Genomic DNA, 16,056 nt, shown 5'->3' with positions numbered 1-16,056 from the left:
CCTTCCTGCGTAATTCTGGCATGAGTTGAGGTCCTTTTGAATAGTGTCCTAACACAGGTTTGTTTGTGGACATTGAGGTGATTGCTGTGGAAATTGTGAATTGGTCAGTGTGGGCTGCCTTCCTATATACTATGTGGTTTGGAACTCCTCATTGGTCATTTGTTCTACCCTGAAGTCCAGAAACAGAAGTTGATCGTTGTCTTCCTCTTCTCTCGTAAATTTGATCCCAGTGAAAACATTGTTGATGAGATGGTGTGTCTCTTCTAACTTGGTGCATTTAATGATGACAAACGTGTATCGGATCCACAGTTTTGGCTGTATGAGGAGGAGGGTAGTGTGTTCCAGTCTTTGCATGACTGCCTCTGCAGTAAGTCCTGAGATGGGTGACCCCATCGGTGTGCCAGTGATTTGTTTGTATATTTGGCAGTTATGTGGTGAGGCATAGCTTCAGTAGTCTGAGTATGTTGTCCTTGCTGATGGAGCTGTTTGGACTTGGTGTAATTGAGCATCTCGTCCATCTGGATGGTCTTTCTATGTACACAGGTCTGGAGTTCCCCGTTGTTCTTGCGTTCCACCATTACATCTAGGAAGGGTAGTTAGTTATTGTTCTCTTTTGTGAATTTTATTTCAGTGAAGATATTGTTTAGGTGTTGGTGGGTTTCTTCTTGTGCATTTGATAATCACCGAAGGTGTCATCTACATAATCGGACCCAGAGTTTGGGATAGTGGGGAAGCGCTGTCATTTCTAATCTTTGCATTACCGTTTCTGCTATCAGTCCTGATATCAGAGATCCCCTTGCTGTTCTGCTGATTTGTTTGAATATACAATCGTTGAAGTTGCAGTGGGTTATGAGGCACAGATCCAGCAGTTTCAGGGTACTGGCCTTGTTGATACTGTTGGTGTCATGGGGCGTCTGCCTTCCTGAATTCGTCTTGCAGTGTGGCAATTGTCTCTTTGGCTAGATCGATTGTTTATAAAGCTTCTCAAAAAACTTTGAAAAACTGGTTACGTCCCGGCTAGATAACTTTCAGTCAAGTTTCTACCACATTACCAAATTGACTCAGAGACAGAAATGCAATTTGATGTAACTGTGACAAATCTAAACAATATCTCAGCAGCAGCAAAAACAAAGTTGCTGGAAAATCTCAGCAGGTCTGGCAGCATCTGTGAAGAAAAAAAATTCATAGTTAACGTTTCGGGTCTGGCGACCCTTCCTCAGAACTGTTCGTGACTAACAATAGGGTGTGATAACATACTACCTATTGTTAGTCACGAACAGTCCCCATTAACAACTATTCACCCTCCTAGCCAGATCGTTATCAACTCCTTTCTCTATCCAACTGCTCTTTTCAGGCTTTATTCTACCGTTTACTCCCTACCCCATTCCCCCTTCCCTATTTTCTGATTATAAACCGACGGTTTCCCAGCTACCATCAGTTCTAAGGGTCCCGAAACGTTAACACTGATTTTTTTCTTCACAGATGCTGCCAGAACTGCTGAGCTTTTCTATCAACTTGTGTTTTTGCTCCCGATTTACAGCATCCGCAGTTCTTTCGTTTTCTAAACAACATCTCACCTTCTAAAACTATCCGCAGTCTTAGAAATAGTTGACCACAACATGTTTCTCTAATGCCTAATTGCACTTTCCAACATTTCGCCGCATAGACTTGAATGGACTATTTGACGGCTGTCGCTGGAACGGTGACGTCTCCAACGAGAAAGCCCCGCCCCACTAGTACACTGATTGGCTGGCTCGTCTTGTGAATATTAATATTTGACGGTATGCCTGAGGCTGAATGGTGAACGCTCCTTCCGGGAGTGGGGGTTGTGTTCCACGCCTGATCATTTATTGGTCAAACATCCATGAATGGGGACGTTCTGGGAACGATGATTGGTCGGTCGCTGTCAGCTTGAAAGCGGAAGGATGGCGGATGGAGAGCTATGGAGAGTGAGTGAGGGCCTTGACCGGGGACTGTCTGGGATTAGGTTCCAGGGAGCACTTCTCGCCGTAGCTTTTACATACTGTTATATGGGAAAGTAGGTGGACATCCAGTGCAAAGATTAAAATGACCTGGTTTCTCTATCTGACGTGTGCAAACGCTCAGTGCTCTCTGAAGTCAGGACTGCGCTCATTCAGACACAGTACAGCTCAGCTTTATTTTACTGTGGAGAGTTTAATTCTGGTTCTTGGCAGAGCAATGACCTTTACTTAATAGTTTATGGGGTGGTCTGTTAAAGTACCCCGAACGTCTAAACTGCCTATCTTGTCATTGCAGCCTCCTCGAGTGTGTGACGATTATCGAAGTGAGTGGAAACACTGCCGGAGTCTGAGAAATCTCTTTCATCACTATTACACATACGGAAAGTTCCCCTCGTGTAAACAGTGGAAGAAAGATTACAACAGTTGCATGGAATGGGAACATTTTAAATCTATCGAGGCTAAGGTAAGATTTGTGAAAATATTATACAAGCAATAAAACTAGATTTGGCCAAATATCATCCTGATAACGTTCGGAACCACGCACACTTACGAACATCCCTATTTTGCTTATTCTGTCACATTGCTGTATTCTTCTGAAGGCAGAGTTCTGCTCGGTGTACAAGGAGCTACTAGCCATCCAATTGAAGTAATATTTTTAAATGCATAAACTCTTATCAATGAGTGTTTCTCTGGAAGGCCTCACATCATTTTTCCAACGTTGACCCTTAAATGCGCATCGTTAGGATGAGGATCACAGCTGGTATTGGGCATCTTGGTCCAAACTTTGGAAAGATAGTTCCAGCTACCCAAACTTTAGTTACACAATAATTATTTAACGCTGATCCATAAAATATTCAACAAACGAAGAGTCATACTGGACTCGCATGTTAATCTTTGTCTCTTCACAGATGCTGCCAGACATGTGCTGAGTTTCTTTTTTTTAAAATCTGATTTCCAAAAGTATTTTGCTTTTATTTGAATCGTTTAACAACTAATCTATATAACATCCTCATTATAATAAAATGTACCAAGGTGTTTCACAGCATTGTAAAACAGAGCCATATAAGATAATATTACGTGTTGACCAAAAGCCTGGTTAAAGAGGGACTTTCAAAGAGTGCCTTAAATGAGGACAACATGTTAAAGACAATGCAATGGGGTTATTAAATTGGAAATGTACAACATTTTGAATTAGATGAGCACAGATATGAAGGTTGTGAAACTGGAGGAGACTAGAGGAGAGGCCATGGGAGGATTTGTAAACCATGAGAATTTTGAAATTAAGATATTTCACTGGGAATCGGTATAGGTCAGTAAGCATTGGAATGATAAGGTAAATTAAACTTGTTATGAGTTTAATGCAGGCTTAGCAGCATTTTGGATGATCAAGCTTACAGAAGGTAGTACATGGGATGCAATCCCTGGGGTTCATTGAAAAATACTAGACTGAAAAGCGTAAATATGGGTTTCAGCAACAGGCAAGCTGTTGTAGAAGTGGAAGTAGGTGATCTTGGTTAATCTTGGCAGAGGAAGGCGATGGCCTAGTGCTATTATTGCTAGAATTGCTAGACTGTTAATCCACAGACCTAGACCTGGGTTCAAATCCTGCCATGGCAGATGGTGGAATTTGTTAATTCCAGATATTTTATTGAATTAAATCTAATGATGACTGTGAATTCATTGCTGATTGTTGGAAAAACCCATCTGGTTCACTAATGTCCTTTAGGGAAGGAAACTGCCATCCTTACCTGGTCTGGCCTACACGTGACTCCAGATCCACAGCAATGTGGTTGACTCTGAACTGCCCTCTGGGCAATTAGGGATAGGCAATAAATGCTGCGTGGCCAGTGACACCATCACCCTGTCAATGAATAAATCTTCTTTCTTAAAGCTAAAACTTGTGTTAAAAGAAGCTACTAATGTGGATCTAACTGCAAGTTTGTTTTAAATTTACAGACAGCTTTATGTGAGAGTGAGAAGAAGAGATTAGAAGAACAAAAGATACACTTTCCAATCTGGGTGATGAGGAAAAATCCACCAGCTGAATGGCATCTACCCCTAAGTGACAAAAAAGAGGAATAGTTGGAGTTGATCACATCTGGAGTCACAAATTGCCAGACAGTCATCCTATGGTGCAATACAGCTTTTGTGAGCATGTCAGCTCCACTCTGCAGTGCAACCTATATAACTGGTTTTAAGGAAACCCAGATGGAAGCAGGTTTGAGTCTTGAGATCACTAAATAACCTGGATTCACTTTGATAGGAACTGGATGAGGGTGGTAATCAGAATGTTATATAACTGTCTCAATGACACATCTTGTTATGCTGCAGTAAAGATGTTTTCAATAAATAAACTGCCAGCATGTAAATTTCATTAACTTCAGGCTCTTGTGAATGCTTATTTCACATCTGTGAGATGCTCAGAGAGGGCGTTCAAGAGTGACTTATGTAAGAAATTAAGATCTAATTTGAGTTGGGCAGCAGTCCAGATTTCACTTTTTTTTTTAAAAGTGTTGGAGATGACCTGAACTAACATGAGGTAGTGTTATTGCAGCAACAGGGAGCAACTTAAACAGAGGAAGCTTTTAAGCTCATGCACAAATTGTAAACTATTGTAGGTATGAGGCAAGAAATTATCATTAACATACTTTCCTTATTGTATTCATTCTGATATGAACAGTATTTTTTTCATTCATGGAATATGGAAGGCGCTGTTAGGCCAGCAGTTATTGTCCAGACAGTCAATCCCTTCACTGTGGAAGTGGAATCAAAGTAGGCCCTAAGTGGGTATTAGTGAATCAGGTCTTTTTAATGACAATTGACAGTAGTTACATAGTTCAAACCCACAAACCTAGAACATTAGACTGGGGTCTGGATTATTACTCCAATAACATTACAACATCACTGCCTTCCCAGACTTAATAGATATAAATACTTTACTTTATAAATAAAGTAGATAATATAGAAAAAAAAATCTAAAAATATAAAAATACAGAAAGTTACGATGAATATTCATTTAGAAAACTCAGCTCTGGTGGTCTGTCCAAATATTATCTTGTAATTGTTTGATTTTTGACTGTCTCACAAAGATCTGAATAAATTCTGATTAAGGTAAATACATTGGCTAACATCATCCCTTAATATAGTTAATTCTTTTCCCATAGCTATTCAAACAATATTCCCAACATCTCATTCTAAAGTCACACTTCCATCATTTGTTTAAAAAATTGATACTTTAATATTTTAATCTGCAGAAGAGTCTCTCTAACAGTCCTACCTTAAAATCATTTTATTTTCCAATATGATTTCAACAGCATAATTATAGGAATTGCTACTTTTCATTTAATAGGGTGTCCAGTCTGTAATACCATTCTTACATCCTGATGACTTTGCAGAAGGGAAAAATACTGAGAGCACCAGAAAGTTTGCATTGTGACTAGTACCAACATAACACAGGCAATGAAAAACATCTCTACAAGTGAACCTTACACCATTTGTACAATTAATTTCACTCTGAAGGACTTAATCTTTTTACTTTACTGACTACTCGAGTCACTTAGCTACGTTGGTAATGCTATAACCACAATTTGTAACCTGCACATAGTTACATGGTTACAGGCAGCAGAAATATCTCCATGTAATAGCAAGGACTACTGTCACATAAAAGTTACAAACCTAATCTTACAAACCTAATCTTAAATCCTTTCTAGAAACTTGTAACCTGTTTAAAAATTAATACTACAACAGTGTAGTTTGACATTGACAGTGTCAATATTCACTTTATTTATGAGAAAATCGGTTTGAAATGACAAACCATAAGCAAGCATCTAATGTGTGTTTATTGTGTGTAGACTTTTGTGATATCTCTGTATTTTCCATCAGGCGCTTGGTAGTCAACTATAGGAGGAGTAAAACTGCATCCTTGCAACTCCAATGGAAAGAGTCCTCGGTCCCGTTTAATGGCAGCCTGGTACAACTCTTCTGATTCAAGCCGCAGTTCCTGCAGGGCCTGTTGTTGTGCCTTAATCATGGACTGAATCATTTCAGCTTCTTTTTCATATTCTTTCTGCTTATAGCGTGACCACTCTTTCATCAGAAGTGCTCGCCTCTCGCTGTCTTCCATTGGTAGCCTGGGAGGATCGCGGACTCTATAGGCAGCACATAGAGCCCAAATAAAGTTTTGTTTTTATGTATGCTTAATTCTTAAACATAATATTCACATTAGCTTTAGGTTTAACTCAAACTGCAATCTCAACATCTGCATTAATGAATGTTATTTCTCAGAAATATCTTCAAAGTACTGCAGATATTTAATTAGTTGAAAGTGAAATGATTATTGTGACCAAAATTGCAAACATTTTGTGCACAGCAAGGTTCCTCAAACAGTGTGATGAATGACCTGCCAGTGTACTGTTGATATTGATTAAGGAAGGACACCAGAACTCACTGATCAATGTCTTCATTCAAGAAAGATATCAAGCTTTGCATTTATAACGTATTTTTCACAAACCTCAATGTCCTAAAACCATTTACAACTCATTAAATACTTTTTAAAGGCAGTCACGGTTTTGGTGTATGAATACAACAGTCAACTTCCACAGGAAGATAATCTGTTTAAATAATATTAATCAAGAGTAAATATTAACCAGTATTTCAGTATGAATTCCATTGCTTTTCAACAAATAGAAATGTGTAGTTATACCTTCCTTAAAATACATGTCCAAAAACAGACTGATCATTTGTCTGACTAGAATCTTGTGTATAATATGGTCATTGTATTTGTTTACAATGGATACTGCATTTTCACTGAATGAATGGGCTGGCTGATTGAGAACTTCAAGTTGTGCCTTGGGATATTTTACATGCGAGCAGACAGAGTTTTAGTTTTAATAGATTATCTGAAGGACAGTATATGAATGGAATGCAGCTCTCTCTGAGCTCAAAGCTAGAAGTAAAGACATACAATAACCCTGGGTATTTACAGATTGAGAGACTGGATATACTTATCAGTTACCTGTGCCAAACACTACAGTCATCTGATCCCTGAATTCACTTTTCTGTCTTCACCTGCACTTATTGCCTCTAACCATCTCATCACAATACAATATCCTCTCTTGATTTGATTTTCCCTTTTTACATCTTGACCTTGGACCCATTATTCCTCTCTCCTTAGTTCAGGTGTTGGAGTCACTGGCCTTTTCTAGCTGGAGGAAGATGGGCAATGCTGATGGCACAAACAAATACACTTTCAAGAGGTGGTGTTTCAGGTCTAAGAAGGAACTCTTTCAGCCACATAGCAAAACCAATCCAATACTGAAACAATTGTTCAGAATGAGTATTTGCAACTAATTAAAAGAACAAAAAAAAATCTCCAACCAGCACTAAAACAATTTAACCAAGTGTTGCGATTATTCACAAAATGTGTGCTATGTGTAGCAACAAGACTTCATATATAATTATGGATGAAAAGTGAAATTGTATCTGTATATAATAATTAGTATAAATGTCAGGTATTTATATTGATTTTGCAGGATATTCATTAGTACAGTGATTGGTTTTGTGTCAGATACTTCATAACGAAAAAGCCTCTTCTAGAACCTGCACTGTGAAGCCCAATGGCTGGAATAAATAGATGCTTAAGTGTACACTGGTAAGCTTTGCGAAGACTTCAACAAGGTGGCTCACTATCACCTTTGAGGGCAATTACGGATGAACAATAAATGTTGCCCTTGCAAGTAATGCCCATATCTCAGGAGGGAATTTAAAAAAGTGGTCTTTCCTAGAGACTAGCTTCATGTCTTAGCGTAGGCATGTGTGCCATTTCAAATATTTAGAAGTTGAACTCCTTATAATTCTGAACTCATGACACAAACAGAAGAAAAACACAACCACAAAGGAATCTAATTTCCTGCCCAAACCAGACTATTCAGAGAAGGTCATTTTGCTTTTGGGAACTATGAAATCTTTTAGATTTCTGTCAGACAACACAAACCTTGATTCATCGAGTAACTTAGTTGGAGTGATGAAATCTTCAATTGGGATCAGCTCTGGAGGAACACGTTCCAATTTCTTTAGTCTTTTGCGGAGACGGTCTCTCGCTGCCTGTTCTCTCTTTGGATCTACTTTCTTCTTTTTCTTGGGTTCAGCTCTGCAAAACAAATTCTTATAACATTGAGGCAATAACATTGGCTACACCTTTCTGTCCCAAGCATCGCTCCCTGACACAACACCCTTTGATGAAATGATTTCAATGGAAGAAATAATTTTCATTCCATATCAATATTTTGTTTTTCTGACACCCCTTCTGTTCCCAAGCCAAATGCATTGGTTTAATTCAGGTAGCCTGTATGTTCTGCTTTCTGACTTCTGCAAATGAATGAAATTGCCGCAAAGTTATTGAGAGCAGGCTGGTTTATATTTGCTAACTCATTTCCAAAGATGAATAGTCTCCATTTTTCTCTCTCAACATGGGTCAGATCAGAACCTGAGGCTTACATAAGTTGATGTGCATCATTTTAGATTTCCAGTGACCTCAGTATTTTGTTTTATCACACAGCAATATTATAAGTTAATAAGTTCATCAGAAAGAAGGGCAGAATTAGACCTTTTGAGCCGTCGAGTCTGCTCTGCCATTCGATCATGGCTGATATGCTCCTCGCCTCCATTTTCCTGCCTTCTCCCCATAAGCTTCAACCCATTACCAATTAAAAATCTGTCTAACTCCTCCTAATATTAATTATTTCAGTTACTCTCTTGAATCTATGTGCAAAATATACTTTTTTGTACTAGTTTATCCTTTCAAACACTAACGTGATGTACTGAAGGTGGTGATTTCAAACTTAACAAACCGAAACTAATGTTCCGATACTTTTTCACTGAACATTTTGTTTTCACAACTTCAAACTGGGAATCATCAGGTGATGGAGGCCTTTAGCAACAGGATAATTTTGTTGAATCCCATTCTGGAACCTCATTGACCTGGCATTCCCCACCCCCAACAATACCATTGCCTACAAACCTGGGATCAACCCTTGGTTTACTGAAGAGTGCACAAGGGTATGCCAGGAATGCTATCAAACATGTCTAAAAATAAGGAAATAACCTGGTGAAGCTACAACTCAGGACTACTCATATGCCAAACAGCAAAATCAACAAACAACAGACAAAGATAAGTGATACCACAACAACCAGTTCAGATCTAAATTCTGCAATCCTGCTACATCCAGCTGTAAATGATAGTGGACAATTAAAATAACTCACTGGAGGAGGAGGAGGAGGAGGAGGCGTAGTGTCACAAATATTCCCATCCTCCATAATGGGAAGCCCTAGCACATAAGTGTAAAAGACAAGACCCCAATATTTGCAACAATCTTCAGCCAGAAGTGCCAAGTGGATGATTCATCTCAGCCTCCTTCGGAGGTCACCAGCAACACAGATACCAGTCTTCAGGCATTTCAATTAATTCCATGCAATATCAAGAAATTGTTGAAGGTACTGAATACTGCAAAGGCTATGGGGCCTGACAACATTCCAGCAATAGTATTGAAAACACATGCTTTGGAATTAAATGTAACTCAGGTCATGTTGTTCCAGTACAGATATGACACCAATGCCGACCCTACATGGTGGAAAATTGTCTAACTCTGCCCTGTTGTCAATAAGCAAGATGACTCAACTTGAATAGCTACTGTTCCATCAGTCTACACTTCATCATCAGCAAAGTGATGGAAGGGATCTTTGGCAGTGCAAACCAGTTGCATTTGCTCAGCAGTGATCTGCTCACTGACATTTAATTTGGATTCTGCCAGGACGACTGAGCTCCATATCAAATTACAGTTCAGGTCCAAATGTAGACTGAAGATTTAAATTCTAGAGGTGAGGTGAAAAAGTGTCTGTCCTTGACTTCAAAGCAGCATTTAACCCAATGTTGTACCAAAGAGCACTAGCAAAACCAGACTCAATGGGAATCTGGGAAAACTGTTCACTACTTAGAGTCATACCCAGCCCAAAGGAAGCTGATTATGTTTGTGGAGGTCAGTCATTTCAATCCCAGGACATCACTACAGGAGTTCCTCAGGCTCTAGATAGTTTCTAAACAACATGTTCAGAGATGTTGACTCAGTATGGAGCTGATGAAACACAGCAGGTCAGGCACCATCAGAGGAACAGGAAAGTTGATGTTTCGGGTCAGGACCCCGACTCGAAATGTCAACTTTCATGTTCCTCTGATGCTGCCCGACCTGCTGTGTTCCTCCAGCATCTGCAGTTCTTGCTATCTCTGATGTTCAGAGATGTTACTACTTACCTCTGGAGCAGGTGGTATTTGAACCCAGGTCTCCTGGCTCTGAGGTAGGAACACTACCACTGCATCACAAGGGCCTCTACCTTTGTCGGGGCCTGAAGTTTATAGTCTCATCCATCTTAAGCTGCTTTATCAATGATTGTCCCTCCATCATAAAAGGTCAGAAGGTGGGATGTTCTGTGACGACTGCACAATGTTCAGCACCAACTGCATTTTTCAAACCAACCCAGGCAGAAAGATTGCAGCTTGTCTTAAGATTTACTGTACCTCATTGGTAAGGTTGCTCTGAGTCCCAAGAGGGAAATCCGCCAGTGACTGTCTCGAACAGAAGCATGCCACACTGCACGAGGACTGGAAAAGAATGAAAGATAATGTTCTAGATTTCAGTTATGAGATCCACATATTTGACTGTTGTTGCTTCAAGTAGTTAATATCTCCTCCTAGCAGCTGTATCTAACAGAGACAATATGAATGGAGGAAACGAAAAACTGACCCAGAGGAACCCGGGAGTAAAATGTGACTGCCTCAAGCAATTGTATCTCAACAATATAGTTCTGTCAGTCAACATACAAATACAGATGACACTGGGCTGTCCCCATTCTCTGCCAACAATGTCAACTCCACATTCATCAAAGTACTGTTAGATTACTTATCTGAATAAGGTAGAACATTTTTCTAAAAGCAGCAAAAGTTTTTCAGCCTTAGTCAAAAACCCAGCTTCCCGGTCCCAGTATCATCTCTCTCTAGCTGAACCTTGCAGACTCCTGGTTTATATGGAGCTAAGATTCAAACTTTATTCTTTGCCAACAATTGTATATCCTCCTCTGCATCATTTGTCCAGCTCAGCTTTTGCCTTAACTTCATGGAGATGAAACATTCCCTCTTACTTTAGTTGCTTTAAGGCTCAGCTCCCGTGCTTTGCTCTAAGTCCATTTCTTTTGTTCCACTTTATACATTCACCTCCTTCTCATCCACTGAATTTAATATTTCTGTTCTCCTTTCAACAGTGTCCAGTTGAAAGATGAGGTGCTTATCTTGAAGAGTAAGCCTCATTGGAACAGTGCACTAAGTCAAGGACAGAAATGAAAGCAAAGTTGTGGAATTAAAGTGACAGGCCACCAGAAGCTCTGGGTCAGACAAAATGGTCACTCAACTTGTATTTGCTCTCACAAATTCACATAACCCTTGCTCAAGATCTTGTTTTTTGTTATTGTATGGGATGTGGGAGCCACTGGCAAGGTCTGTAGTTGTTACCTACTCCTTGTTGCCCTTGACTAATTGGTTCTCAAGGTCATTTCACAGGGCACTTAAGAGTCAATCACATAGCTGTGGGTCTGGAGTCACATGCAAGCCAGAGCAGGTAAGGATGGAAGACTTCTTTTCCTGAACAACCATGAACATTTGTTTGGTCACCATAAGATCAGATTTATATTGAATTCAAATTTCACCATCTACCATGGCAGAATTGAACTCCTGTTCCCAGAACATTAACCTGGAGTTCTGGATTAGTAGACCGCAGAAGTGAAAAACAAAGGAGAAGTGCTGACCTCGTGGCATTATTACTAGACTATTAATTCATTGACCTAGATAGTGTTCTGGGGTTCAAATCCTACCATGGCTGATGGTGAAATTTGCAAGACCTGGTATTAAGAGAGTAACGATGACCAGGAAACCATTGAAGATTGTCAGGGCGAAAAATCTGGTTCACTAATGTCCTTTAGAGAAGGAAACTGCCATCCTTACCTGGTCTGGCCTACATGTGACTCCAGACCCATCCCTCTGGAATGGGCAATAAATGCCGGTCCAGCCAGAGAAACCCACATCCCACGAACAAATGAAAAAAAAATACGCTGACATAATAACTACACCATTGCCCTCAAGACCGTTTTCTCCGTCTGATGAAAGGTCACAGAACTGAAAGGTTAACTCTGTTGCCCTCCACAGATGCTGCCTAACCTGCTGTACATTTCCAGTACTTTCTGCTTTGATTTCAGATTCCCAGCAGTCACGGTGTCCAATTTCCTGGTTATCTGGTTGCTGTTGTGAGGTCAATGTGGACCATATATGGCAGACACTAAATTTCATCAGTTGATACTTTTCAATTATAGCATCGTTGGGACTCCAGAGATTGTGGTGGGTGCTATATAAATGTAACTTCTTTCATTTACTTTGAGGCCCTTTGCCTACACATGGCCTTTGATACTGGAGGCTGGTGAAACGGCCTCACAATCCTCCCAGGGAGAGATCACTTCACTGACCTATGGTCTCTCCCATCCCAAACCCAGTACATACTTACATCAGGCCGAGAACCGACCGCACTCCCCACGACATAGTTCCCGTGCGGGGCCAGCACCTCCTCCAGTCACTCCCTCCACCTTTCACCAATCCTCTCTCTCCCCGAGTCCCTGTCTCCGTCTTCAACTCACACCCGAGCCACTTTCAGCGTCGCACCAACACCAGCGTCTCATGCCCACGGATATACGTTCCGACTGGAGCGCAACATGCACGCTGAATGTTCCGAGTTCACCCAAGGACCTAAGCAAACACTGGGGTTTTTGTAAAATTGAACCTCTGTCCTAAGTTCTTTATGTCAAGTAAATTAAGGGTATGAACCACACAATGCTTTTCTGTTTGGCGAAGCGATGGCACAGCGGTGATGTCACTGGACAAGTAATTCAAAACCCCAGACCAATATCTGGAGATGGAAACAGGAACTGCTGGCGAAACCCAGCAAGCCTGGCAGCATCTGTGGAGAGAAAACAGAGTTAACGTTTGGAATCCAAGCTACAGTTGCACGATTTTGTTTGTACTGTAATGTTATGAGGACATGGGTTTGAATCCCACCGTGGTGGATGACGAAATCTGAACTCAATAACAATATGGAATGAAAAGGTAGTCTAAAAATCCCACTCGATTTACTACTGTCATCTTTATGCCATGAAGTCTCACGTTGAATATGGGTAAGGAAACATCCTGATTTCCCTACCTGTTGAATCATTATTTCTTCAGGTTGAACAGCACTTGTATTATGGGTTAGGGAGCTTCAATATTGATCACAAAGAGTTGCACCACCACAAACTGAGCTGGCGTAGTCCTAAAGGACATAACTGCTAGACAGGGTCTGCTTGAGGTAGTGATGGAAAATGACAGTGCCAATAGTACTGACAACCACACAGTTGCTGTGGACACAAAGTTCTGTCAGTACACTGAGTGTACCTTCTATTGTGGCAGTTACTACAGTGCTCATTGGGACAGATTTTGAATAGATCGAAATTGGGTAACCATGAGATGCTGAGGGCATCAACAGCAGAAGAATTGTATCCAATCCGCAATCTGTATAACCTCATGGCCCAGCATATTCTACCAAGATCATCAGCTGGGAGAGCAGTCCTGGTTTAATAAAGACTGCAGGAAGGCATGCCAGGAACAACATCAGATATGCCTAAAAATGAACTGTCAACCTGATAAAGCTACATCATAGGACTACTTGTCTGCCAAGTAGTGGAAGCAGCATGTAATAGACGGGACAACCCCGCTGTAGTTTTGCCAGATCCAGTTGTGACTGGTGTTGAATAATTAAACAACTAACAGGAACTGCAAAAGTTCCACAAATATCCTGATCCAATATGATGGGGGAGCCCAGCACAGCCAGAAGTCCTGAGTGGATGATGCATCTTGGTCCTCTTCTGAGGTCATCAGGATCACAGGGACCAGTCTTCAACCAATTTCATTCATCCATGTGATATCAAGAAATGGCAGAGACACTGGATGCTGCAAAAGCTATTGCCCCTGACAGTATTCCAACAGTACGGAACTGAATAGTAGTGAAGAACTCTGCTCCAGAACACTCTGTGCCTCTACCTATGGTTACCTAGCTTCTAATACAGTTACAATATCGGCACTTACCTTATGATGTTGCAAATTGGCCAGGTATGTGCTGTGCACAAAGAGCAGGGACAAATCCAACTCAGCCAATTAATGCCCTGTAGTCTACTCTCAGTCATCAGCAAAGTGATGATAGTGATTGTTAACAGTGGTATCAAGCACCACTTGCAAAGGAAAAACCTGCTCAGTGAAGCTTAGGTTGGGTTCTACCAGGGCTACTTGGCTCTTGACCTCATGGCGGCCTTGTCCAAACTTGGAAAAAAATTGCTGAACTCCAGAGGCTGGGCAAAATTTATTGCACTTAACATCAGGGCGGCATTTGATTGATTTTGGTATCAAAGAGCACGAGCAAAGCTGGAGTCAATGGGAATTGGGGGAAAATTTTCTGCTGATTTGAGTTGTAGCTGGCACAAGGGAAGATGATTGCGACTGTTGGAGGTCAATTATCTCAGCTCCAGGATGTGTACTTATTGTCCTTGATGCCCAATAGGTTGGAGTAAAAGCGTTGGTTGAGGGTGTGGATCCTGTGCAGAATGAAAAACAGAAGGTCTGGGAGAGAGAGGCTCTGAGCTGGGGTAAGGTTGACTGTAGTGAGAGAAGATGCCGGCACATGGCTGCGAGCGTAGAGCTGAGGATAGCAAAGAGACTCCCCCTCCCAGTCCCTTGATGTCCATCCTGGGCCGCCTCCAGTGCCACAATGACATCACATGCAAACTGGAAGAGCAACACCTCATTTTCCACCTCAGGAGCCTACAGCCCAATGGCCTGAACATAGAATTCACCAGTTTTAAAATATCCCACCCCGGCCTCACCCCATGTCCAAAGCTCCCTGTCATCCCCGCCTCCTTGACCTGACACAACCTGTCCATCTTCTTCCCCACCTTTCCGCCCCACCCTTCCCACCGACCAATCCCCACTATACCAACCCGCATCCACCTATCACCACCTCAACTACCTTCACCCCCCAGCCCCACCCCTCCTCCCTCTCACCACCTTGACCTGACACAACCTGTCCATCTTCTCTCCCACCTATCTGCCCCACCCTTCCCACTGACCAATCCCCACCAGCCCCCTACCTGCCTCCACCTATCATCATCCCACCTACCTTCCCCCAGACCCATCCCTCCTCCCTCTATTTATTTCCCAGCTGTCTTCCCCCTCCCCAGTTCTGAAGAAATGTCCCAACCTGAAACGTCAACTTTCCTACTCCTCTGCTGCTGCCTGACCTGCTGTGTTCCTCCAGCTCCAAACTGTGTTTATTCCTGCTATTTGTTGCCCGTCTGCTAACTCGTTTTCTATCTAGCTCAATATACTTCCTCCATTCCTATGTGCTTTAATTTTACACACTAATGTCTTATGTGGGACTTTTGTCTTCTGAAAGTCCGAATAAACCACATTCACCTCATCATGTTTCCCCTCTACTAGTTACATCCTCGAACAAATCTGGTAGATTTGTCAAGCACAATTTCCCTTTCCTAAGTCCATGCTGACGCTGTCCAATTCTGCCACTGTTTTTCAAATGCTCGGCTATGAGTTAATGTTATAATGGACTCTAGCATTTTCTCTACTATCAATGTCAGGCTGACTGATGTATAATTCCTGGTTTCCTCTCTACCTCCCTTTTTAAATACGGAGTGGGGGAAGGTGGGTTACATTGGCTATCCTCCAATCTGTAGGATCTATTCCAGAGTCCGAAGAATCTTGTAAGATGACCACCAGTACGTCCACTATTTCAGGGGCCACTTCCTTAACTACGCAGGGATGGCTATCTGGGAAAGAGTTTGTTTTTGAAACTTCTTACTTATGAAATTTTATAAATGATCATTGTTTTGTATTCAGGGATAGTAGGAACTGCCGATGCTGGAGAATCTGAGATAACAAGGTGTA

General features: G+C 41.4%; 2 protein-coding genes across 2 annotated transcripts; one reads left to right on the top strand and one right to left on the bottom strand.

Moving 5' to 3' along the window:
• Positions 1-1,751: 1,751 nt before the first annotated feature.
• Positions 1,752-4,360, top strand: c24h22orf39 (chromosome 24 C22orf39 homolog). The gene is made up of 3 exons (XM_020537401.2): positions 1,752-1,949; positions 2,278-2,445; positions 3,939-4,360. Exons 1-3 carry the CDS (start codon positions 1,926-1,928, stop codon positions 4,062-4,064), a joined length of 318 nt encoding a protein of 105 aa, XP_020392990.1. The 5' UTR covers positions 1,752-1,925; the 3' UTR covers positions 4,065-4,360.
• A 1,371-nt stretch (positions 4,361-5,731) lies between these two features.
• On the bottom strand, positions 5,732-12,754 carry mrpl40 (mitochondrial ribosomal protein L40). The gene is made up of 4 exons (XM_020537404.2): positions 12,581-12,754; positions 10,552-10,635; positions 7,975-8,130; positions 5,732-6,130 (listed from the first exon to the last, which is right to left on the bottom strand). The coding sequence occupies exons 1-4, from the start codon at positions 12,613-12,615 to the stop codon at positions 5,821-5,823; spliced, it is 585 nt and encodes a 194-aa protein (XP_020392993.2). The 5' UTR covers positions 12,616-12,754; the 3' UTR covers positions 5,732-5,820.
• Between the last annotated feature and the right edge of the window lie 3,302 nt (positions 12,755-16,056).

Source organism: Rhincodon typus, chromosome 24 (genome assembly GCF_021869965.1).
Source record: "Rhincodon typus isolate 14 chromosome 24, sRhiTyp1.1, whole genome shotgun sequence".
NCBI lineage: Eukaryota > Metazoa > Chordata > Chondrichthyes > Orectolobiformes > Rhincodontidae > Rhincodon > Rhincodon typus.
Note: the sequence above shows the minus strand (reverse complement) of the source record. Positions and strands in the feature narration are given on the sequence as shown.

Bases quoted from the DNA above. Each gene is read 5' to 3' on its own strand.
- c24h22orf39 (XM_020537401.2), top strand. From the start codon at position 1,926: ATGGCGGATGGAGAGCTATGGAGA. The intron at 1,950-2,277 runs GTGAGTGAGGGC...TTGTCATTGCAG, and splicing joins CGGATGGAGAGCTATGGAGA to CCTCCTCGAGTGTGTGACGA. The intron at 2,446-3,938 runs GTAAGATTTGTG...TTAAATTTACAG, and splicing joins TTAAATCTATCGAGGCTAAG to ACAGCTTTATGTGAGAGTGA.
- mrpl40 (XM_020537404.2), bottom strand. From the start codon at position 12,615: ATGTCGTGGGGAGTGCGGTCGGTTCTCGGCCTGAT. The intron at 8,131-10,551 runs GTACAGTAAATC...TTTGTTTTGCAG, and splicing joins AGAGCAACCTTACCAATGAG to AGCTGAACCCAAGAAAAAGA. The intron at 6,131-7,974 runs GTTTGTGTTGTC...TGCTGCCTATAG, and splicing joins AAGTTACTCGATGAATCAAG to AGTCCGCGATCCTCCCAGGC.